This window comes from Cheilinus undulatus, linkage group 21 (assembly GCF_018320785.1).
Source record: "Cheilinus undulatus linkage group 21, ASM1832078v1, whole genome shotgun sequence".
Lineage (NCBI taxonomy): Eukaryota > Metazoa > Chordata > Actinopteri > Labriformes > Labridae > Cheilinus > Cheilinus undulatus.
Window position 1 is genome coordinate 7,979,680 of NC_054885.1, and position 25,498 is coordinate 8,005,177.

Consider the following 25,498-nt stretch of genomic DNA (forward strand, 5'->3'; position numbering starts at 1 on the left):
GCCCCGGCAAACGAAAACGAGGATGACGTCAGCTCTGAGGGGAAGCAAGCAGCGCTGCTTTCAAAATAAAAGCATTTTAATTTCAAACTTTTACTTAAGATGTCAGCGTCGTGCGTTAACGTCTTTATATCAGCCACAAACAAGAATATTCACCCACAGTGATGTCCAAACTCTAATCCCTGCTCGTCTAATGGGGAAAAACGGGTTGTGTTTGCTTTTATTTTGAAATCCTACTCTTATGAACAGAAGAAAGCTTTGGAAAATGAAAGTAAGGGGGTCTCGCGGTGCTAAATAAACTTCCCACATAAACAAAATGACAGAAATAAATACTGTGATGGATGAATCTAAAATGCTCCTATCCTTTATGCCTTATATCATCTTGCAATTACTACAATATCTGGCAACTTATTTTTTTTTCAGATGTTATGCATTTAGCTTCAATTTTTTAGGCTCATCTTGCTGTTTTCTCACAAAACTTTTCCTTAAACATGACTTATATTGATGTAATTTAATCTATGTTAATCGGAGAAAGTAAATAATATGCAAAATCTAATACTTAATTTTAACATTTCTGAGAAAAGGGTTAAATATCAGACTAATCCAGTGTATTTTTTCTTTCTAAATATAGTATTTAATAAACTTTTCTGCACAAAATGGTTCTTTTGATACAAGAAGGGAAGCTGGAGTTGTTCTTTATGTCAAGATATACATGAACAACTAAAATACACCACATCAGATCAACAACCAATGATATCATCATAGTTTTTATCATAAAATTTATCTGATAAATCTTTAAACGTTCACTGATTAAATTTAACCAAAATGACAAAAAATGTAAAGAGAAGTGGTCATAAAAGTGTGAGTATATTTTTGCATGTGTGTGTGCATGTTAGTGTGGAGAAGGAGAGTAGAAACACTGGGGAATTTTTGCCTTTCACTTTATTTTCTCCTCCTCTCTGGAGCAAAAATTCTGGACTCATATTAGCAGGATGTTCACTTGTAGTTAGGTCTGCAGCGAGAAATCATCAAACTTGTACTTATCTTCATCATTGTCTTCATCATGCGGAGCTGGACCAGTGTCTTCTTCGTTTTCTGCACCGTCCTGACAACTACGCTCAGCTGTGATTGGCTTAGCAAGCGCTTTGGTCACCTCAGTGGCCTATCTTTGGATCTCATCCAGGACATGGTAAGTTCAAAATAACCTTACAGACTCAACCTGAGGAGCCCTTGGAGAAGTTCAGGGAGTTCTTGACAGAGATTTAGGGGTTAATATTGGCTTTATCTAAGTTTACAGGGCTTATAGATATATAGCTCATATACTTACTGACCACTTTATTAGGTACACCTGTTCAACCGCTCAATAATGCAATTAGTTTATCTGCCATCACTTAGTGGCAAACAATGAGCTGATGCTGATGAGCTGAAGCTAGATTTGAGCATCAGGAGAAGAAAGGTGATTTCAGTGACTTTAAAAGTGCCATGATTGTTGGTGGTCAGGAAGGCTTTCACATTGTTTAGGTTAAATCAGAGACTAAGAGTGACACGCAGTGTGGTTTTCTGCCACTATAGCACATCTGCTTCAAGGTCTAATGTGTTGTGAATTCAGAGATGCTCTTCTGCATACCTCAACAAGCGGTTATTTGTGTTATTGTTGCCTTTCTATCAGATCAAAGTGGTCAGGTCATTCTCTCCTGACCTCTGCCATCAACGAGGCATTCTGGCCCTAGAAAACTGCTCATTGAACTGTTCAAAGTCCCTTAAATCCTTGGCTCTCAACTTGTGGGTTGGGACCCAAAATGGGTTGTAAAGCCAGAATGTGTACCTTACAAGAATATGGGGCAAAAGGTATAATATGAAGGAAATTATTCTGTTGTTCGTTCTGTTACATTTATTGTTCCATATCAAGTCAAAACTGCAAAATGTCTCATTGAAGGCATTTAGTTATGATTGAAAAATTCAAGAAATTTGGGTTCAGGGCGTAGTGATGGGTCCTGACGCTAGACCAATGACTTAAATCCCCAGACTTCGTCATTCTGAGGCTCGGTTTGAACTTCTGCACACCATCTTGACCATTTACATATATACATTTACTGGTTGCTGCATTGTGATTGGCTGGCCTTAAGGAGCAGCTGAAAATGTTTCATCTGACATAGTAAAATCTGTTCTGGGCAGCCTTGCCCTGGACGGCAAAAGGAGCATGTTACTCTCTCTAGATAGTGCTAAATAAATACTCCTGTCCACATATTCCCTGTGGTAATCAGTGTAGTGCACATTTTGTACATGGAAAGTTTAGAAAGTTTGAAATGTCAGTAGTAGTTGTCTGTGTATATGAAGTGTAAAGCAGCACTTAATGTGTTCAACTTCTGTTATGAGTTGGCGCTATACAAGTAAGATTGATAAATTAATCAAATTAGCTAATTCTAGAAAATATCAGTACTACAGCTTACAAGTGGCCGTGTTAGCTAGGGACTTCATCGCTCCCAAATACACCCAGAATGTAGAGGGAAATGCATGACAGCCTGATGTCATTTTTGACATTTTTCCTGAAAATCCAAGACAGACCATGAATGGAAAACCTGAAAAATCTGAAAACGAAATATTTACAGCACATATAATCGCAAAACAAAACTTTTATCCAGAAATGGGAAGTATTTTTTTCTGGCTTTGCTTGAATTTCACAAAATCCATTCTGTAGTGAAGTTAAATGTAGCATGTCTTTATGTTTCAGGGTGGTCCACTGACTAAAAAGCCAAGTCCAGTTCCTTTCCCATACAGACTCTACAGCCGAATGCGTAAGGCTCAGGTAAGCAACTATCCAACATTCATTCAGAGATGTTACGCTACGTGTTGGAATTTAGCTGTTTTCAATACCTTATTATATGAATTTATTCTGTAACAACCAATCAAAAGAGCGACAGTTTACCTTCCTCTTTCTCTGTCTTCAGGTGGATTCCCAGTTGGTTTTCATCAGAGACAGTCTAGACCTGATTTCTCGTCTCTATCAGAATGACAAGCTCACCTCAGTTACCTGGAATAAGAAAAAACTGGAAGAGTTCCAGGGGATCATCAACAGACAGGCAGAGGAACTGAACAAATGTGTGAGTAGAAAGACACTATTATTACTTCATCAGCCCTTACACTTGAATTTCTCACTGCTAATGCTTTCATTGCATACATTTGCATTCTTCTGCAAGTACTTGACTTCTTTTACGGTCAAAAAATGCTAGCTGCCAACATTTGAACTTTTAAGGCTAATAAGGCTAATACTTCAGCCATTTCCACTTCCAGTACTTAAATCATAGCATCTCACACTTTCCTTTTTTAAGCCGCCAACTCTTAGACTTATTTCAGAGCTAATACTTAAGCTCATTTTACTGTTAATATTTATATTCTTGAAAAAAATATTTTTAAAACTCCTTCCAAATACTTTCATTCTTCCGACAGCTTATTCTTTTAAGTTCTAGCAGCTAACACTTCAGCTTCTTCCAAAGCTAGCACTCTGGTTCTTTGTAATAATTTCAGTTTAGCTCATCCCATTGCCACCACTTTCATTCTTTCAGCAGCTAACCCTAAAACTCCTTTAATCCCTAGCATTTCGGCTCTAGCAAAAGCTAACACTTTGACTCATTTACCTCTAAACACATACTGAAATGCAAAATAGGCTACAACAGACTCACTTTAACTGATTGAGTGTACTAGTATAACAAAGGACAGTTTGCACCCTCAGTGAAGCTAGCTAGCAACTAGCTAACATTAGCATTGGCTTGCTAGCTAACATGTAGCAACGGCAGCAGATTTCAATCAAGACAAGGATTTAAATCAAAGTAGCTTCACTTTTTTCACACAAATAATGTTAACTTAAAATATAAATTACATGAATCCAATACCGACTGATAAAATGTCCAATTTTGATCATAATCGACTAATATCTTTAATAACTGGCTGTTTCATGGCTTACCCTTTAATTCTTTAAGTAGTTAGTGGCCACTTGTGAAATGTTCTCAATGCTGACATCTAAATCCCTTTATAAAAGCCTCTGTTGCCACCCCCATCACTGTAGCAGCAAACACTTCAGCACCTTTCAAGGCTAACAAGAGCTAACACATTAGCTCTTTTGCATACAAAAGCGAACAAAGCCAACGCTGATAACTCTTCAACTACTATCACTGCTGGCACTTTAGCTCATTTCACTGGCAACATTTCAACTCTTTTTGTCGTTTACATCAATTCCTACAGGAGCTTACATTCAGACTTTTACAAGCTAACAAGTCAGCCATTTTCATTGCAATCTCTCTAATTTTCACTGAGAATAATTCAACATCTTTTTATGATAACTTTGTCACTGACAGACCCTCTCGCAGACCGTTAATGTGAGAACTGCCTCTGTCATAACAAAGAAACGCACTTAAACTTTCTAAATGAAACTGGATAAAATGGGTAAGTGTTAGGATACAAATGTTAAAAACCTGACCTGCTTTGTAGCTATCATAACTAAAGCTAAGCTTGCAAAGCAGCTACATAAGCTACGTAGCCACATTATCTTTAGCTATGTTTGCTAACGCTCATGTAATTAAGCTAACTTGACTCCATTTGCTGAATATTTAAGAATAATAATTACATGGCTAATGTAGCTATGTTAGCTTTGGCTAAAGCCAACAAAGCTAAAGCTAGCCACCACTAGTGTAACTACTTCTAAAATGGGTCTACCTATTTCATACTGGATTAGACCTCTGACCTCTTTCTCTGTTTTCTTTATAAATGTTGCTTCGTCTGTAATGTTTGCATTGTGGATATTTCATGAATGTAGCTGTTAGACTTTGTTTTTGACGCTTTTTTTTTTTTTTTTTAATCTAAAACTGGAAGTTGTACCAAATTACAGCAGTTCCATTCTGACAGAGATGGCGTCTTTAGAGCGGTACCAGAGATGTACCATATGAAGCCTGACTGTCTTAGAGGCCCAAACTCTTTAGTCACTGTCAAACTAAAGTATTATCATATTTTAGTTTTTGTGTTTTTACTGACATATCTTCCTTAAAGCTCTCTCTTTATTTCCTCTTATTTTTCACCTTTCAAAGTTAAAATCAAACCAAGAAAATCAACATTGTGTGTTTTTTCCTTTAGGTGCCAGTTAGCAGGCTAATGGACAGGAAACTAAGGAACTGCAGCAGAACGCTGACCAGACATATTCCTGACCGCACTGTGAGTACAGTAAAGATGTAACACTGGCTAGTACATGCTGATACTTAAACCAATCCCTGCTTGCGGAGACTCCTTTTTCAGCTAACACCTTCCTAAAACGCTGACTTCTTTCACTGCTAAAATTTCAACTCCTTCACTGCTAACACTTTCATACAAATCATACAAGACTCTTTTCAGACTTAGCACATACATTTCTTTGACTGCTGAAACATTAGCTTCTTCTAATTTTGCCTAACGTTTGCCTCTTAGGTGCCGACTGGCAGGCAGAAGGACAGGAAACAGACAAATTACAGGAGACAACTGAGAATTTACTACAGAAGACTGAGGTGTTCTCTGCAGCACACTGTGAGTTTATGTACTGTTGCACTATTATTCATACAGTGTTTGACAAATTTATTAGACCACCTGTCATATTTGTCTCAGAGACCATCCAGCATCATGAAGTGCTTTAATGTGGACTCTTTCATATTCAGTGAGCTCTCCACATTTTACCATTTTGAACAGGAATGAGGGATTTCAAACTGAATTCACCCAAATTTGAGCGGCTCACTGGGCTTCTCTGAGAAGTCAGAAATGAATCAAGCATAACATCCAACCACTAAAACTCATTTTTCTGTTTTCTATAATTTAATATAAGAATCAAGAAATATTAATGTGCTTTACTATTTTTTCAGTTTTTTGTAAATCAGTCAATTTGAAAATTCATGGATAACAATATTAACCATATTTTAGCATTAAGAATATCATTTTGGTTAAAGAGCTTCTACATATTGGTGTATTAACCATTGCAGAAAAATAAAAAAAATGATTTTGGTAATTACCAATGCCGTTAACTTAGGGCAGCTGTGGCATAAACCTTACTTTGGTTAGGGTTAGGGTGGTCTAATAAATTTGTTAAGCACTGCACATGGGCACTAAATGTAGGGATTTACAGATGTGTTTCTGAATGTATTATTGTGTTTACAGAGTAGCAGTGCTGCATCCTGGGAGCTGATCAGGAAGGAGACCAAAGATCACCTGGCTCAACTTGATGTGATGGTGAACTTCATTAAAGCTTCAGGGGCTGCCAGCAGGAGGCGCCACACAGCGACTGAACAGCACTCATCAAATTAGTTTTAATGCCTTGGTTTTTATTCTGTTTCTCTGTGAGACTGACTGCTAGTTTTATCTTCAATTCTATTTATTAATTTATTTATTTATCATGTTTCTATTTACAAACAAAATGTTTTATTTATTGAACTTTTTCTACTTTTTTAACTTGATTTCTACATGAAAAATGCAAGAACTGAAAAAATAAAGACATTTCACGCATTTATTTACTGTGTTTTGTTGAAAACATTTAGTAAAGTGTGGCAAAGGTTTCAGAGATTTGGTTTGTACTTTTATGGGGAAGAAAACAACTACCAACATTTCCATTCATTTTTTAAATCGGTTTATTGTAAATGTAAACCTGGAACGATGCAAGAAGGGGATATGTTATATTAATTAAAAACTTTAATTTGTTGACTTTTTTTGGGGGGGGGGGTGTTTTGAAGTAAATGAGTGTTTAAGAATTTTTAAAGTAAAAGATGCACTTTTACTTTAAAAATTCTTAAACACACACACAAAATAAGAAAGTTTTAATAAAACATTTACTCAAAGTAGGGCTGGGAAATATTTCAGGTTTATTGGATGTTTCAATATATTTTGAGCCAGAATGAAGGGCGAGTCTGTACCATTTTATCAGCATGATTGATGTTAATCTGAGGGATAAAAGCCAGGCTTAAGGCTTAGTGAAGGTTGTTTACAGTAAAAACCACAAACTCTTACATTTTTACTGACCTAAAGATTATTTTTTGAAATGTTAAGGCTAATCTAAAAATCCCTGAGTTTGTTTAAATGATCACATCAATCTGATAATTGGGAATTATGAGGTAATGGTAATTTAATTTGCCCTTCAGTTCTCTGGGTTTCTTTCCACGAGTACACGATGTTAAATAAAACTCCCTATTTTGTTTTCAAACTATCTATGGTAGTGATATCCATCATGAAACACCATGAAAAGGAAGTTTTCATCATAGTATTAACATTGATCAGCAGTGTAATCAGCTGTGCTGGGAGTCTTTAGAAACATTATAAATAATCCTAAACATCAAAGTGATGCTACAGAAGCCAAAACAAAATCTACATTTAAATAACACTGTGTGTTATTTAAATGTGTGAGAATGAATCGCTAGATTAAAAAGCACTGAATGATTTACCCACTGTAATTTGTGTGTGTCTCCAGCAGAGGGCAGACTTAGCCTGCCCAGCAGTCAGCAACCACAGTCAACACAAAAGAATGCTTTCTTAAAATCTCACCAAATTATTCTTGAAATTATACTTGAAATAGTGTATTTACTCATGTAAAATGTCTTAAATTTATCCAAATGTCAAATTAAGATGTTTATTTATCCTCCTGAGCCTAGCATCCAAACGTGTCTTTGGAAGATCTGTGCAGACTCACAGGATTCCTACATGCATTCATTGAGAATGGTGAGGTACTGATGCTGTTGTTTTAACACTACAGTAGGTTTCTCTGGAGCAGTGTTACTCAACCCAGCTCAACCAAAGAGCCAAATCGTGGAAAAATGCCATTGCAAGAGCCATACTCAAAATGTTGAAAAGTGACTAAAATGGGCAAAAAACTGTAAAAAAAAAAAAAGGTGGGAAAATGGGGTAAAAGTGGCATTTAATGGCAAAAAGGCAGCGTAAATGTTTGAAAAATTGCAATGAGGCAGGAAAAGTGGCGAAAACTCATGATACAGGGAAGAAAGTGGGATAAAAGGGCCATAGTGGTCAAAAAGTGGCTAAAAGGAGTGGTAAAATATTCTAAAAGCAGCAGAAATTGATTAAAAGTGGCAAAAAAATGGGGGAAAAGAGGCAAAATAGGCATACAATGGAGAATACTGGATGAAAAGTGGCACATATGGGTGAAAAGTCACAAAAAATTTGAGTTACAGGTAGTCAAAAAATGAGTGAAAAGCTGCTAAAACTGGAAAAAAAAGAGATGTAGATGGAGGGAAAATGGCTAAAAATGGGCTTAAAACAGCAAATATTAATTAAAAGTGGCAAAAAAATGTAAAAAAAAAAAAGGGACAAAAAATTGAAAATAATTGTGGGAAGGCCAGCTGCACTTTTTTTTGTTTGAAAAGCCTGAAAAAGTGTATTTTGCATAACATATGACCTCTAAAATTTTCATGTATTCTCAGGGAAGGTTGGGAAATTTAGTTTTTAATTATGATAACTGGGAGGTAGGATGTCCTTGAGGATTATAGAATTTTAGGGAAATTTCAGGGAATTTGTAAGAATGAATTTTCCCTCACTTTCATAGAATCTTGAGGGATACATTTCCACATTTTAGGAAATTTGCTTTGAGATATCGAGGGATTTTTGAAACATTTCAGAATTTGAAAAGGAATTTTTAAAATTAAAATGTTGACTTCATGATAAAGTTTCACTGAAACGTTTGAGGAACATTTAAAAAAATAAAAATGTTGGGATACTTTTTATGTGAAACTTGAGAAGTTAGAGCACTTTCCACTGCAAATGTAGGTAGATTCTTTGAAATTTCAGGGAACTTGTGTTGATATTGAACATAAGTTTTGGTAAAAATTTAGTACTGTTCAAAAACAAGACTGAGCTTTTAAAATGATCAGATCCTACTTATCTGCTATAAGTGACAGAATTAAAAATGCATTCAAAACAAAAGCTCAGGAGGTTAAAGTTGTGAAATAACTTTTTTTTTCAAACATGAAAAGAAGAAAAATGAGCAGTACAACAATAAATTTTATTTTAGGAATAGATAAATACATTTCAGCATCAATAAAATTATTGTTTGGACTGTACTTTTACATCTAACAGAAGATATATATATATTTTTTTTATCCCGGACTGATTCAACCAAAAGTAAACGGGAATATTTTCATGTTTGACTGAAATCTCGTACATTAATAAATATTTCATCAAAGGTGAAGGCTTGCACAGAGAGTCAAATATATATATATATTTTTTATGAGGGACAACTTAAATCTAAAAAAGACTTTTAGGAATGTTTGCATTTGAATGAAAAATAAAAAATCCTGAAATTTCTGCATAAGTAGATTAATGAGAATTTTTTTTCCTGACTGTAGCATCAGGCTGCAACATGAGAAAACTGAAAACAGTGAAGAAGTTCTGAATACTCTCTGACTGCTCTGTTTACTGTGTTTGTGTCATGTTTGCAGCCTCAACAGTACTTCCTGTTTCTCCAGTCTTCTCTTTAGATATTAATGTTCAATTATCTGACCAGAATTATGTAAAGTTCCTCCTGTAATGATTTACTTAAGTAAAAGCATCCCTTACATCATCTTATTACCACAACCAGATTTAGAATGAATCTGATCATGTTAATGTACTCACTGTTGCAGCTGTTATTTAAAGACAGTTAAATCTACTATTCATGTAGAAATGTACAGGAAACAACATCATAGATACCTTAGTTTTACTTTTTCTATCATCACCTTATTCTGTGTATATATTAAGTTTTGAACATTTCAATCCATGCTTTTATTTTGTAATTTATTGCTCTGTTATAAAATTTCAAATTCCCCCATCATTTAAAAGTATTTCTTGATGTTAATCAAACAATGACATTAAATTTTACTGCTAAAAAGTTAACTCTCTATAAATTAATATTACTTGATCTGTGGTAGATGTTGTTACAGTGTTGTACCACCGGGGGCAGCAGTCTGATACGTTTACATCAATGTAAAAAAAAATCCTCAAGGAACCAGAGGGCAGGGGGTGGAGCTTCAGTTTCAGTCTAGCCACACGATTGGACATAGTTTGAAGGGAAGAAGCCTTTGTTGCCGTTGAGAACTCCCTCACACCAGCCGTCGTCATGGCGATGCGTCAGGTAGATGATGTCACCCTCTGCCATGGCGAGGTCATCAGGTTTTGAGGCCTCGTAGCTGTAGAGCGCCACCACTGGACAAAAAAGTGAGTGAATTAAAAAAGTGTTTTCATCTGCTTTTCCATCCACAGCAAATTATTTTTTCCTCGGTGAAGCTAATGTTGCTTTTGACATTGAAATTGTTCATATTTGAACTCAAGTGTCACCACAGTGTAAAGTTGTGATAATAATGTCTTCACCTTTCTCAATATAGTGCGGAGGGGCGTCGGTGTCGTAGTCCACTGGTGGAGGGAGGGGGGGCATGATGTCATCAAAACCACACACGTCATCCAATAGAGGAGGAGGAGGCATGGCGGAGATCTCTAGATCTAAGAGGACAAACGTTCAGTGAGTGACAGTGGTGTAGGACAAATCAGGGTTTAGGAGGTGGGTTTTTGGAGGATGTAGCAGAGCTACAGGTGGGACATTTACATACTCTCAGGTGTATTACAAATGTTTTACTGAAGTCTAATCATAAACTAAACTACAAAAACTACTTCTACATATATTTAAACTTGAGTTGATACGTCATCTATCTCTTCTTCTACCACTGCATTTGTGTTTTCTTACCCAGGTGTTCGAGGCGAGCAGGTAAGCAGAGCCGAGGCGAAGAGGAGGAAGCAGAGGAGGAGGAGGATGAGGGGTGAGAAGGGGCATGGGGAGGAGGGTAGGGAGGAGGAGGGGGGATCATCACTGACGGAAAAACACAGAAAGAGAGTCTGAGTCCAAGTGTAAAGATAGATCAGAAGGGCGATGTTCTCCTCTACAGAACAAGATTCAGTTCAAGAGACAGAGTGATCATCTGTATGAATAGACAATCTCAAAATATTATCTGTCATATTTATTTCATGAAAGCCAAGAGCCTTTCTCAAGGTGTCTGAAGGACTTCTACAAGGCCTGAATAAAACCTAAAACCTCCTCAATAACCCAATCAAGGACTCCAGGATGACCAAGACCTCTTTAAGGACTGTTAGAACGTTCTGAAAGCCCGTCTAGAACTTCCTTGAGGACCCTTAAAGGTTCAAGAATGAGTCTGGGAGCCATTTAAAGTTCACAACCTCCTTAAACATCCATGTTTTCCATGTTTTGCTGTCTGGTAAGTAAGGACTCTTAAAGACCCCCAAGTCTTTCTGACAATCCCTCAAGCACTCCTAGCCCTCTACTCAAATCTCCCTGGAAAATCCTGGGGAGCCTTTATAACCTTTCCAGCGATCCCTCTCAAGAAAAGGGCAGTTAGGACTTCCAGTCCTTCTTAAGGACACCTTGATTCTCATCACAAACAGTCGTAAACTTCCAAAGGATGCTTTGTAACTTCTCAGTGACTCCTGGAATCCATTAAAGTGTTTCTCTTATTCCACTATATGTTTAGTAAACCAGACAATAAAGTATAAGTTTGCTATGTTCCTTTCCTGTGTTTCTATTGGATGATTGGTTGGATCATCCTCTACTGGCTTACATGATTGGACAGCAGGCAGAAAGAGAGAGCGCGTGTAGCGGCAGCGGGAGGCGGGGCCAGAGCGAACCCTCATAGAGAGAGAGCGAGTGGTGGGGGGCGAGCGACGGCGGCGGCTCCTCCTTGAGGGGAGGGTCACTGAAGGAAAACACGACAGAAGAAGAAGAAACCAAGGGCTGAAAAATCAGGCAACAAAGCAGTGAAGAAGAAAAAGTGAGAAGCAGACCAACAGAGTTAAATTGCATGATTTTTAAAATGTATATCTATGAACACTGTGCCTTAATAATGATGGACACGACCAAATACTTTTGTCCATAAAGTGCATGTTTGACAAATGCATCACAAATTCTACAGTTTGCTAATAAAACTAAACGAAATAAAGCATTGAATAAATTCATCAAATAAAAAATAAGTCAAAGATCGGTAGAGTCAAATCAAAACACACTTAAAATCGCTAACAAAAGTTGAAAATGAATTAAAAGAGAAACTAATAAAAAACAAAAACTTCCATAATCTTGGCCATTACACCAGAGATAACTCTCTAAAACTATGGTTGCCAGCAAAAAATACACAATCTTTGGGAACCGGCCCAAAATATAAATTCTGTACTAATTAACCCAACCTTAGCCTCGTAGCTGAACATCTACAAACCAAAAACTAGGAAGATTTTAATCAACCAATGACTGACAACTTGAAAGGCTGATTTTGGTGTTGACAGGCAGGTACCGTCTATTTCCTGGCTGGGTGGAGGTGGAGGGGGCGGGGCCGGCAGCTCTGAGCCGTCACTTGGTGGCAAAACGAAGGCGTCGTCATCAGGAGGAGGAGGAAGAGGAGAGGGAGGTGGGAGGCTGCTCTCCTCCAACACTGAAGGGACAGAGGAGGTGTGATGACACTGAGCTTCTCAACTAAAAGATTAACAATGAAATAGTTCAGGTAGAATGATCTGTTACGGTTTTTTAAATACCAAAACTTTTTAAAAAAGATTTTTATCCTCCTGAGACCTGGGCTTCTATTTGGTATGCATGTTTGATTTCTCCCACTTATTTGGGATTAGGAAATGTATCGTATCGTAATAAAGATCAGTGCAGACTGATCTGTACCACATGCAATCAGCATTTATACTTACTTTAACTTGATAACAGTTGTTTTCTTTCACAAAACTGTCATGTTACATTTCTTTATTTTTACACCACTATAAAGTCCCAGCGTCCTCAAACGAGTACTTCCTGTTTAGCAGTGTTGAGTATCACTGCTGTAGAGCCTTTCAGCAGGACCCTGATAACTGTAATGTGCTTTTGCAACCACAAGATGGCAGACAAAGTGTCCACGAATGAGGCAAATAGTTTAGCAAGATTAGGAGTAATGGTGCAGGGAACCCAAAATGTAACGTCCTCAAATGAGGACGCTAAGACGTAGGAGGTAAATTTTTTTCTGTGTAAGTTTAATCCAATCAGCCGCAGGATGTTAACTCACCTGTCTCCAGGCTCAGTGGAGCCAAAGACAGAACACCTTGATTGGTCAGACTCTCAAGCGGAGGAGGTGGGGGAGGAGGGGGCGGAGCAACAGGTGCCACCATTCCTCCGGATGAGTCAGGTGGTGGAGGAGGAGGGGGCGGAGCAACAGGTGCCACCATTCCTCCTGATGAATCAGGTGGAGGAGGAGGAGGGGGAGGCGGAGCTACTGTGAGTCCTGCTGAGTTAAATGGAGGTGGTGGAGGAGGTGGAACAGAGGTGTTGGTGACATCATCCAAAGGTGAAATTCCATTGGATGCAGGAGGAGGAGGCGGGACATCGTCCAGGAGGGCGCTGATAATGTCGGACTCAGGTGGGGCTGGGCAGGTGGTGGGGATGGTGGGCGGAGCAACAGGTTTCCCAAAACTTGAGCTGAGAGAGGAAATGAGCAATTAATGTAGCAGTGATTACAACTAATTAATAAATGCCTATCAGGTTTGTATGAAATACAACAAAAAACTGCTCACAACAAAAAAGTAACCTGAGTTCGCACTTCCCCCCTTTTGGCATGAATTTTAGCCACAGTTCAAACACAACAGTAGCGCTAGCCTGTATAGCTTCAGTTAGCATTGGCGCTGCCTAGGTCTAAGACCTCATTTTGTCTTGTTGCTTTGATTGGACCATCATGAATGTGATGGACAAAACTTTCAACAGACACCATCTTCAAGGAATCTTTGAATAGCCCCACTCATCGCAAACACTTTGTATGGGAGGTTTACCAGGTGAATGAAACAGTCTATCCGGTTTGTCAGGTTAGTAAACTCTAAAAAGAGCTAAGTATTTCAGGAAAGCAGGGTTTTCTCTGTTTGGCCATAATATCCTGAAAAGACTGTTAAACTTGGATTCTTTGCAATAAAACACAGGTAGGCTAATAAAATTGGTATTATTCAAAGACTGTTGCCAATATTACATCATGATGTAGTCAATTAATTCAATCAAGTGAATTACTCTGCTCTCATTTGGCCAAATCAAAAGTTATTTCCACATTATCTTCACATCACATTATAAGTAAAAGAGAACTGTGTTTACCAGACTGCAAAATTAACTAGATATACAATAATCCTCAGGAGTGTCTTTCTCCTTTAGCACAGCAGAAGTATCATGTTTATTTAAACAGCAATTTTATGTTCTTAACATTATTTTAATCTGACAGAACTGGACAGTCATTCATTGTTCCTCTTTCTGCAAAGGAAGCCTTAACTAGCATGCTAAATGCTCATTTTTATGTGAGCATGCACACAGCTTTAAGCAGAAGCCTGAGATCACAGAGAAGGTCATGCAATGCCAGTAGAAAGTATTCACCCCTTGGAAATCTTACCTTTTTTATTGATTTTATAAATCAATCATGGTCAGTGTAATTTGGCTTTTTTGTAAAAAACAAAACAAAAAACAAAGCCTTTATTTAATGTCAAAGTGAAAACATATTTCTACAAAGTTAAGTCAATTAAATAAAAACATGTAATGTAAAATGAGTCTCTGTATGAATATTTAATCCCCTTCAAGTCAGCATTTAGTAGATGCAGTAGTAGTACTTGAGAACAGTCTTGGTCTCAGACACAAGAGCAATTTTACTCAAACTTGTCCCCGTCTTGGACTAGCTGGACTTAGGATTTTCCATCAAGACCAGTTGAGACCAGCACTGACCTGCTATTCTTTGACTTCATTAATGTGATAGTAAGGAGAAGCACCTGCTAAAACAACAAACAGCTTCACCTGCAAAAACTCAGACATCAGTCCATCTTATTTCTAGTCAGAAATACCTCTGAACAATTACTTTAGGCCTCATTCACCTGACTAATTTACATAAACATCTTATTTTCAGATATTTAAAAATAATTCCGGACCTGTTAGTGGCTTTTAAATACATACAAGGATTTCTTTTTTACAAGAAGTTAGTTGAACAAATTTGTCAAGATTGTGCTTTTAAAGAGTTGTCGACACCTTGTTTTTATCTGCCTAATTTATTTAAAAGAAAACTAAAAATAAAGAGAGAATGCTCTTTAACTTTTTTATCTTGTCATGGTTTTTTAAAATAGATTTTTATGGCCTTGGTCTTGGCTTGTCTCGGCCTCAGTCTTGACTTGGTCTCGAGCCCCAAAAGTCTTGGTCTAGGGGCACTTTGGGCTCGGGTAAGTCTTGGTTTCGGATAGTGTGGTGTTGAGTATAAAACTAGATGGACCTTTGGCTGCAAACACAGTCTGTGTGGATAGGTCTCAATCATGCTCAGACATCTGGACATTGCAATTTTACTCCATTCATCTTTGCAAAACTCTGTCAGGCTGCCCCGGGATCGAGCATGAACAGCCCTTTTCAAGTCTAGCCACTCTCTACTGGATTGAGGTCTGGGTTTTGAGGCAGCCACTCCAAAACATTCCTCTTGTTGTTTTTAACCATTTCTGTGTAGTAGTTCTCTTACAGACTGAAGATGACTGTCCCCAAGGATTTACCCTCTACCTTTATGAGCCTTCCAGGATAGGCTGCCGAGAAGCATCCCCACAGCATGATGCTGCCACCACCATGCTTTACAGTGGAAATAGTTGTGTTTGTGGTGATGTGAAGTGTTTGGTGTCTTGTCTGATGTCCCTTTTGGAAAACTCTAGTCAAGATTTGATCTGAGTTTTCTTCAACAGTGGCTTTCTCTTTGCCACTCTCCCATTAAGCTTTTACTGGAGAAGAACCCAGACTTTTTAAAAATTTTGTTGAAAATAGCCAAATTACATCGACCATGACTGATTTATACAACCACTAAAAGGGTAAAACGTGCAAGGGTGTGAATACTTTAATGGGTACTTCAACCAGCTTCATGGATCCTGATACCTCTAACCAGAGCTTAAAGCTCTGTGAAGCTCAAACAAACCCTGGTGAACCCCTGTGGTAAAGTGAAGGTTGAATAACTAAATCTGCAGGTTTATGACTCAGTATAAACTCAACCTCTGAGGATCTGAAACCAGACTGAGGACCTGAAACTACATGTTCAAACAAACATTTCTGGGTCATTACCCGTTGACAGGGGGTGCCACCGGGCATTGGACAGGTTCCAGGGATTTGTTGGACCTGAGACGCACACACATTAACAAACACAAGCACACAAACACAGTCAAACTTCCTGTTAGAGATGTACGATTTGAAACAGGAAGTAGGCGCTGATAGAAACAGAGAAGAATAAAACAGAACCTGATGGAGGCTCCGTGTTTCCGGATGGTTCCTGTTCGGTCCGACTGTTTCCCAGAGACCTGAGGGGGGGCAGAGACAAGAGTGTGTGAGCATCAATAGAGCCTCTCAGGCCTCCGCAGCTCTAATTAGTCTCTCTAAACATTTTCCCACGCTCAACAAAGACTGCCTGTCTGTGTTTCTGTGAGTGTGTGCGTGTGTTTCTGTCTGCCTGAAAACCTTTAAAAAGCACTTCCTCATTAAAGCACCAGCAGCAGCAAAAACAGAATAAAATGCAGATTAAAGGAAAGTTTCACATTTTTTTAGATATTTATATAAACAGTATGGTGGAATTTGGATTTGATTTTTTTGCCCACTTTAAATTTCAGGATGGAGTTTGTTCCTGGATAGATTTCTGCTTGATCAATCAACCTTGAGGAGTGCAAATAAGACATTAGAGCAGGGGTTCAGGACCCAAAAGTAGGTTGCAAAGTTACCACAAGGTTTATTTGCTTAGTAGTCTATTAACGTTTAAATTAAAAGCATTATGGCCAAAAGGAGGAGAAAAGCTGTCCAAGAGGTGTAGCTAGCCTCTAAACCCAGAACAAGACTCCTCAAGAGTCTTGTCACCCTTATTCTGGCTAGACAGGAAATAGGTCTGCAGGTCTACAGCTATTTGTGATATTGATCACTTAACCCTGGAGGAAATTCAATATTTTGGATCGCATGTACAAAATGACTCAGTGATATCCAGTGATCCCTGGTTAATGCAACAGCATTTACATTTTTCAGGAGTTCACAATTTGTTTTATCACTTCATAAGTAATCCAAGAGATTTTTTGGGGGGGAAACTATTCATTTTGTATGTGTCTATAATGTTTTTCCTCTAATTTCTGCTGTCTTACACAAAAAATACTTTGCTTCCAGTTTAGACAGAACTCTTCTTCTTTTTTGAAAGAAATAAGGAGCTTAAAAAGTCCTTTGTCCACTGAAATGTGTGCAAGTTTTTTGAAGTGAAATAAGACTTTTGCAGGAGCAGTGGGGTCCTTATGAGTAGGAAGATTCAAGACAGTCTGACTGCAGACCGTTCATCTGAGACGGTGTTAATCTCAGAATGGAAATACATGCTAAAACTTTCAAAATAAAATTGAATTAAACTGCTGTTTAAGGGTTTGGGTACAAGGTTGAAGTAACTGTTAGGATACCTAAAGTTAAAAGTTAAAACCTGACCTGCAAAACTTGATTACAAAACATCTAATCAAGCCAAGTAAACAGTTTGCTTACAGGAAAAAAACTTGTCCCTCATGAAAACATTCGAATACACCCAGAAAAGGGTATGTGGCTCTGCTAGCTGCGTAGGCTAGGTAGAAAATGGTGATAAATATCTAACGAAGCTATGGAGCTAATAGAGCTATGCTCACAAAACAGCTACGTAAGTTGGGCATCTACGTAATCTGTGCAGCTAAGTTAGCTTTACTTATGTTTGCTAAAGCTTACGCTGCTAAAGCTAACTTAGCTTTGGATAATGCAGCTACAGAGCTATGTGGCTAATATAGCTAAGATCTCAAAGCAACTATGTAAGCTACATAGATATGTTATCTACCTAGCTATGTTTGCTTTGGCTAAGTTCACTAAAGCTCATGTTGCTAAAGCTAACTTAGGTAAAGATAAGGCAACTACTTAGCTACATTGCTAACATAGCTGCATAGCTAAGCTCTCAAAGCAACTATGTAAGCTACATAAATATGTTTTCTACCTTACTATGTTTGCTTTGGCTAAGTTCACTAAAGCTCACATTGCTAACGCTAACTTAGGTAAAGATAATGCAACGACTTAGCTACGTTGCTTACATAGCTACAATGCTAAGCTCTTGAAGCAGCTTTGTGAGCTACCTAAGTACACTATCTACCTAGCTATGTTAGCTATGGTTACATTCACTCGAGCTTACATTGCTAAAGCTAACTTAGGTAAAGATAATGCAACTACTTAGCTATGTTGCCAACTTAGCTAAATAGCTAAGCTCTCAAAGCACCTATGCAAAATACATAGGTATGTTATTTCCATAGTTATACCATCTTTGGCTACATTCACTAAAGCTTACATTGCTAAAGCTAACTTAGGTAAAGATAACGCAACTACTTAGCTACGTTGCTAACACAGCTACATAGCTAAGCTCTCAAATCAGCTTTGTAAGCTACATAAGTACACTATCTAGCTAGCTATTTTAGCTATGGTTACATTCACTAAAGCTCACATTACTAAAGCTAACTAGTCAGCTTAAGTATTGACATTCATTTTGTAGCTAGTGTAGCTATGTTAGATTTAGCTAAAGCTAGCAAAGCTGAAGCAAGCCACCAGCCATGTAACTGCTTCTAAAATGTATCTATGCATAATTTTATCCAGTATTATACCTCTGACCTTATTCTCTGTTTTTTTAATGAAATATTTTTAGTCTATAATGTCAGCAACGTGGTTATTTCACAAATGTCACTGCCAGACTTTGTTCAGGAATAAAGTTGAATTAAAAAAAAAAGAATCTCCAACAGGAAATTTGTTGTACCAGTGAATTACGGCTCTTCCTTTCTAAGATATACGGTGTCTCCGATGAATGGTCTGAGAGTGGCTGTCAGAAATGTACAGTCTGCAGCAAGACCCTTCTCGGAGGATGCAACACTGAGTAGTATTCAGCTGCTGATTCTTAATATTCAATCCCTTAATTCGGGACCTTTATCTCATCACAATTCAGGTGTCAGTGCTGACGGACCTCATCTACTAAGTGTCAGTAGTTCATAGCAGTCTTCAGTAGGCACGAGTGTCCAGTACTCACTGGTAGTTTGAAGTAATTGTTGGATTTTTCAGTTGGTTGCAACAAATTTTAAACCGTTTGCAGCAATTTTGAATACTTTTTTATTTTGCAGCTTTTTGCAGCAGTTTGTCAGGCTCTCTTAGTTTTCAGTCATATTTGTTTTTAGTGTGTCATTTGTAGTTTACATATTGCTAGAGTGTACCTGTGAATCTGAGACTCTCAGGAGAAAACAATCTGCCAGAGATCCTCCTAGAGTAAAAAGGCAGCGTCACTTCTGTTTCTGTGGTTTGTTTCAGCAGCCTCTGCTTCCTGTTAGCATCAGCTCACAGCACAGGGCTAGAAAACATCACTTCTGCTTTTATTTTTTTTTTGACTCCTCTTATTTTTTACCTTTATCAGCTTCTTTAAATGCTGTGCTGTGTTATTTCTTGTTACTACTGCTGATTTACACCAGATTTACTCAGATAATGAGGTTCAGCATAGGAAGTGAAAAGAGAACTTACTAAAAATGAAAAAGAGGAGTGAAGTAGGCTTTATTTTAAAGCAGACATTTTACTGTTAACTTCTCATTGTATACCAGAAATCAACAGTTTTGAGCTAAAGATTCTGCACTGATGACAGCAGCTTTATCGTGTAGTTAGATACCTTCATGCCATGTCCCAGGCCGTCCAGTTGCTGGTAATTGATTGGTTTGCGGCTGTAAGGTGGGCGCTGCTGTGTACCAGTAGGAGGCTGAGGAGGAGGAAGGATCTTGTGGCTGCGTGGGACTCGTCTCACAGCGGTGAAGGCACCAATTTCTCTCCGAGCAACTTTTTCTTTGTGCATCTCAACCATCTAAGAAACACAGAGTATAAGCATTAAATAAGAATGAAACTTAGCTTTTAACCTTAAAAAACAAGCAAACCTAGTGTTAAAGTTTCACCTAGAGTAGCTCCTTTTTGGCCATGGAACAAATCATAACAAACTACACCAACTGCCTGCTGGTTGTGCCTCTGTGAGGCATCCAGTTGCTGGACTGTTGGGTTAGGAGAAGGACAGGGTTGGAAGAAATTCAAGAACAGGTGAGAAACAAAGTCACTGTCATCTATTAGTCGGAAAAGGGTTACAAAGCTGTTTCTAAGGCTTTGGGACTCCAGTGAACCATGGTGAGAGCCATTACCCACAAATGGAGAAAACCTAGAGTGTCTGGCCTACTAAAATGACTCCAAGAGTGCATCAGTGACTCATCCAGGAGGTCCCAAAAGAACCCAGGACTACATCCAAAGACCTGTAGACCTAACTCTACTCAGTTAAGGTAAAAGTTCATGAGTCAACTTAAAGAAACTGGGCAAAAATTGCATCCTGTTACATCTGGAGAAAAACTAACACAGCATTTCATTAAAAGAACATCATACCAAGAGTCAAACATGGTGGTGGTGTGATGGTTTAGGGCTGGTTTGCTGCTTCCCATAGTTGATGGATTCTCTGGTAATTATGTTGTATTTTACCCTACTGCTAAACCTTACACAAACCCCCTAACCCTAAGAATTGCTTAATTAGAACAAATTATCAAGCAACTTTAAAAGAAAACTATCATCCTATTTTTCAGAAATTACTTGTCAAAATACCACTTAATTACATGAGAATTGCTACAATATTACGAGGGTTAGGATAAGGGTCAAATTTCACCTAATTACAAAAGATTTACCACAATATTATGAGGGTTTGGGTAAAATGCCACCTAATTATCAGAGAACTGCCACAATATTATGAAGGTAAGGGTAAGGGTAAAGTACTGTTATGTTATCAGAGAACTGCTTCAATATTATAAGGGTTAGGGTTAGAGAATCAGGATAAAGTACCACCCAGTTACCAGTGAATTGCCAAACTATTACTAGGGTTAAGGTTAAGGGTAAAACCCACCGAATTATCAGAGACTTGCCACGGTATTACTAGGGTAGGAATTAGGGTAATATACCACCTTACTATCAGAGAACTGCCCCAGTCTTACTAGGCTCAAGCTAAAATACCACCTAATTACTAGGGCATTTTCACAGTATTAGTAGGCTTAGGAATAGGCTAAAATACCATCTAATTACAAAAGAAAATTGCCAATGTATTATGAAGGTCAGGGTAAAGGTAAAATACCATCTTATTATCAGAAAATTGCTACAGTCGTACTAGACTTAGGGTTAAGGTAAAATACCACTCAGTCACCAGAGTATTTCAACTGTATTACTAGGCCTTGGGTTAGGCTAAAATACTACTTAATTACCAGAGAACTCAGAATATTACAGGAATTACTTGTTAATGAATACATTATTACTTGGTTAATACTTCCTTAATGTTACTGATTTATTACTTGGCAAAATGACAAGTTATTTCTAGGCTATTACCATCTTTAAAGAAATTACTTGATGATTACACTTATTACTATAAAAATACAAGGTAATTAGGGCCTGCTAAAATAAAGTGCTACAGAGAGGATCTGAAACATTAAGGTGTGATAAATATGCAAAAAAAAAAGGAAAGAAATTAGGAAGGGGGCAAATATTTTTTCACAGCACCGTATAAAAAGAAGGTCATATTTTAGCCTCGTGCATAAAAGAGGAAGAAGAGACAACTTGAAAACGACACCTTAAATCACAGAATCTGTCGTAGTCGTTTTGTTAATGTCAGAGAGTGAACACAAAGCAGACGGGGAACAGAGGCTCCAGTCATCCGTCCATTCACTCATTCATTCCTTCAGCAGGAGCCTGATGGAGAGGAGGCTATTATCACACAACACACACACACACACACACACAATGACACACACAAAAACACATACTGACACACAATAATGACCTGGATCTGTATTCTCAACACAAATTTTTAAAACAAACCCTGCAGTGATAAAAATGTTACATCAGAGAAACACTGATGGCTCCTTTAAAAAACACTTAAGTACATTCCTGGTTGTTGTCCCACACATTTTTCCCCTACACATGTTGTCGTGGTAACTAGGGGGGTCAGATACCGGCTGTGTGAGATAATGTGTTTCTGATCTGCATATGTTGTTGTGGGTTTTTGTTACTGTAGTTGACATTACTCTTGAGATGTCTTGTATGTACAGATATTATAACAAAAAACAGTGGAATTACCCTTTAAATGATGCTTACACTGGTTAGAATTCAGGCTCACAACCACCAGTTATCTGAGTTGGTAGTGTATCCTACCTGACCAATGAGGTTGATGGAAGACTCCATGTGACAAAGCTGTTTTGTCTGAGCATCAAGCAGACTCAGTACGCTATTGGCCAGAGTGCTGATCTGGTAAGCAACGCTTGCCAGTGATTGGGTGGTGAAGTTCTTGGTTTCCTCCAATGCCTTCGTGCTGCCATCACCTGCCTGAGAGATAGAGACAGAGGGCATTGGCTTAGCACAGATAAAGGAAACTGGAAAAAGCACAAATACTGGAAAAAATGATGACTTTATTTAAATTAATTTAGCCTTGAAAACCTCAGTGCGATCAACAATCTAAGCAAAGACTGAAAATTTTCATAAATGTATATTTTAGCATCACATAAAGACTGGAAAGAGGAAGAAAATGTTAGCTAAACTTAGCACAATTACTGAAAACAGAAGGTAGCTGTTAGACTAGCTTAACACTACGACTAAAAACGGGAGGGAATAGTTTTAGCACAAACACTGAAAATGGGAAGAAATTATCTTAGCATCAAGACTGTAAGCAGTAGGCAATTGTTAGCTTAGCTTAGCACAAATAATATTAGGGAAACAGATATCTTGGCTCAGCATAAGGACCTAAAACAGGAGGAAACCCTCAGCTTAGCTTGGGACGAAGGCTGAAATCAGGATGAAACGGTTAAAGTAGCTTAGCAAAAAGATTAGACACAGGATAAAACTGTAGGCTTGAATTAGCTTAGCAGGAAAACTACAAACAACGTAAAAGTGATAGCTCAGCTTAGCACAAAGATTGGAAACAGGGGGAATTCATACGCTTAGCTCAGTCCAAAGAGTAGAAACAGGAGGGAATTGTTAGCATAGTTTAGCAAAAACACTGGAAACAAGACGAAAGCATTAGCCAAACTTAACACAAGGACTAAAAACAGGATGAAAAGGTTAGCCTAGCTTAGCACACAGGTTTAGTGTGGTTCAAAGACTGGAACATGGAGAAAATTGTAATTTCAATTAGCTTTGCACAACCATTGGAAACAGGATAAAATTGTTAGCTTTGAATAACAAAGAGACTTGAAACAGAATGAAGTTGGCCTAGCCTAGCATAAAAGTCAGGCATTTTAGCCTAGCATAGCAAAAAGCCTATGAACTTTGAAACAGTTAAACTTAGCACAAGGACTAAAACAGGAATTTTCTGCTTAGCCAGGTTCAAACACTGTAAACAGCGGGAAAGCTGAGGCTATCATATGAACTGAAAATGAGGGAAAATAGCAGGTTTAGCTTTGAAAAATAGCTTTGGATCAGCTTGGCCTGTTACAATAAATAGAAAATTGAAATAGGTTAGAAACTGTAAGCTAAGCATTAAGACTTAAACAAGTGAGTGGAGTTGGGTGGGGGTCATTTAGCTATGCACAAAAAAGCTGAACAATGATTAACTTGAAGCATCGGGACCCCTCATGGTAATGGTACTAGTAATGAGGGGAGGTTCTAGTTAGCAGTACTAGTATTCTAGGTTCCTATGAGGGTAATGGTATTGCAGTACTGGCCTGTGTGCAATATGGCCATGTTTGATCATATTTAGTATTTAAAATATATTTTTTTTCCAACCTCTATGTAGTTGTTGTAGCAGTAGTCGGCCACGTTCAGCAGGTTGTCGTAGTTTTCAAGCAGCGCTTTTCTGGCATTTGGTGCCTCCTCCATGATCTTCGTCACCTCCTCTTTAAAATTCTGCTCCTTCATTGTGGCGTCTGAGAAAAAATGTTTTCAGTCCTGAGTTAATCCTGAGATGTAAGGTCACATTGTTTTCAAGAAAGTAAAAAAAAAAAAAGGCTTTTCCCAAGAACACTGTGACCTCAAAGTTGCCTCCACTCAAGGGCCTTTGAAAGCTGTAAGGATTAAAGCTCCTGTTAGGATCTTTTGTTTTGTTTTGATTTGGACAGAGTGGTTTATTTTTTTCTAATCTTGCCTTCAGTATGTTTAGATAGTGTTTCCTGTCTAAAAATATAATTTTTCATTTGTAAGACAGCCATGAGGATCAAAATAGGCTGTTTCTTTGACTTCAGTAAATGCTCAAATCTGACACCTACCCTGCGTCAGCAGTAACAGGTATATATAATAAAGACTATTCAGAGACAGTCCAACCTGTTCCTGATATACTTGTTTGCTCTTTAGGACATAGAGAAGCAACAAAATTAATTTCAGTCTCTTTCATAACTAGAAAAAAAGGTCCTAACATGGAGCTTTAAACTCTGCAGTTATAAAGTATAGATAATTATCAGTCTAAAAAGTCCTAACATGGAGCTTTAAACTCTGCAGTTACAAAGTATAGATAATTATCAGTCTAAATATCGTTAGATTGTTTCTCCTGACACAGTGAGATGTCTCACTCTGATACATGTCTAGAGAACGATACCTCTTCAGTCTACATGCTGTGGCCTATCTGTAAAAATACCCAAATAAATTTAAAATATTTAATCTGTCTGACAGAACGAGTACCTTACTTTCCTACATGGCCTATGAGCTGAGAACAGCCAATTTTAGTTCTTTTTTTATTATAGCATATAATGAGCACATGACTTAAAGTGCATTCATAAGAAGTCATGTCAAATTTTAACAAAAACTTGTAGATGAAGGCAAAATTATTTCCTTACTAGTGCTTATGCCCAGAGTGCAGCAGCAAACATGCTCTCACTTTTCTCATTCAGAATATTTCGAAACCAAGTTTCAAAACCGATTCATCATCGATTAATGGTATCGCCATCGATAACAGAAGAAATGTGAAACTCACCAGGTGTCTCAACGAAGGAAAAATAATCTGAAGTTTGAGTTAAGTTTGAACGACTATCTGAAGTTGGCTGGGTGTCTGTCAGAGTTGTCGGTTTGATTCCCGTTAGACACACATGAAGCCTCAGTTTCTGCTGCCGCTAACAGAGACCTGCATGCAAAGATCGTCCATACCCCTCGAGATTACTCACTCTTCGAAGAACACACAAAAACGTTGATGAGACTTCACGGACTCGCTTAAAATATCCATAATGCATTATTGTGAATTTTTAAGCCCACCTTGAGAGAAAATACGCTGTTTTCTGAAATCATGAAATCAGTATGCTGGAAACTTTTTAACAGAATCAACAAAAATAAAAATCTATATACGATTACGTGAAATTGACCCTTTATGTCTTTCATAATTTAAAACAGATCTTACATGAATATTAACAGTAATGGTAAAGATTCAAGAGTTATTTTAAAGACTTTCCAGGATGACTGTTTGGG

At 37.9% G+C, this 25,498-nt stretch overlaps 2 protein-coding genes across 3 annotated transcripts; one reads left to right on the plus strand and one right to left on the minus strand.

Annotated features, from left to right (window-relative positions):
• The first annotated feature begins 1,060 nt into the window (after positions 1–1,060).
• LOC121529547 (interferon a3-like) lies at positions 1,061–6,312 on the plus strand. Its single transcript, XM_041817484.1, has 5 exons — positions 1,061–1,186; positions 2,729–2,803; positions 2,946–3,102; positions 5,449–5,525; positions 6,166–6,312. The coding sequence occupies exons 1-5, from the start codon at positions 1,061–1,063 to the stop codon at positions 6,310–6,312; spliced, it is 582 nt and encodes a 193-aa protein (XP_041673418.1).
• Positions 6,313–8,986: 2,674 nt separating this feature from the next.
• Positions 8,987–25,158, minus strand: abi3a (ABI family, member 3a). Of its 2 annotated transcripts, XM_041817027.1 has the most exons (12): positions 25,014–25,158; positions 23,834–23,973; positions 22,268–22,438; positions 19,716–19,904; positions 16,289–16,347; positions 16,115–16,168; positions 13,077–13,486; positions 12,330–12,467; positions 11,607–11,741; positions 10,721–10,843; positions 10,351–10,479; positions 8,987–10,185 (listed from the first exon to the last, which is right to left on the minus strand). In XM_041817027.1, the coding sequence occupies exons 2-12, from the start codon at positions 23,963–23,965 to the stop codon at positions 10,022–10,024; spliced, it is 1,704 nt and encodes a 567-aa protein (XP_041672961.1). In that variant the 5' UTR covers positions 23,966–23,973; positions 25,014–25,158; the 3' UTR covers positions 8,987–10,021. The 2 variants fall into 2 exon arrangements, with proteins under 2 accessions (XP_041672961.1, XP_041672959.1); XM_041817025.1 differs by lacking the exons at positions 10,721–10,843; positions 11,607–11,741.
• Between the last annotated feature and the right edge of the window lie 340 nt (positions 25,159–25,498).

Bases quoted from the DNA above. Each gene is read 5' to 3' on its own strand.
- LOC121529547 (XM_041817484.1), top strand. From the start codon at position 1,061: ATGCGGAGCTGGACCAGTGTCTTCTTCGTTTTCTGCACCGTCCTGACA. The intron at 1,187-2,728 runs GTAAGTTCAAAA...TTTATGTTTCAG, and splicing joins TGGATCTCATCCAGGACATG to GGTGGTCCACTGACTAAAAA. The intron at 5,526-6,165 runs GTGTTCTCTGCA...TTGTGTTTACAG, and splicing joins ATTTACTACAGAAGACTGAG to AGTAGCAGTGCTGCATCCTG.
- abi3a (XM_041817027.1), bottom strand. From the start codon at position 23,965: ATGAAGGAGCAGAATTTTAAAGAGGAGGTGACGAAGATCATGGAGGAG. The intron at 22,439-23,833 runs GTTGGAAAAAAA...TCTATCTCTCAG, and splicing joins GCTACAACAACTACATAGAG to GCAGGTGATGGCAGCACGAA. The intron at 16,348-19,715 runs GTATCTAACTAC...GCCCCCCCTCAG, and splicing joins GCCTGGGACATGGCATGAAG to GTCTCTGGGAAACAGTCGGA.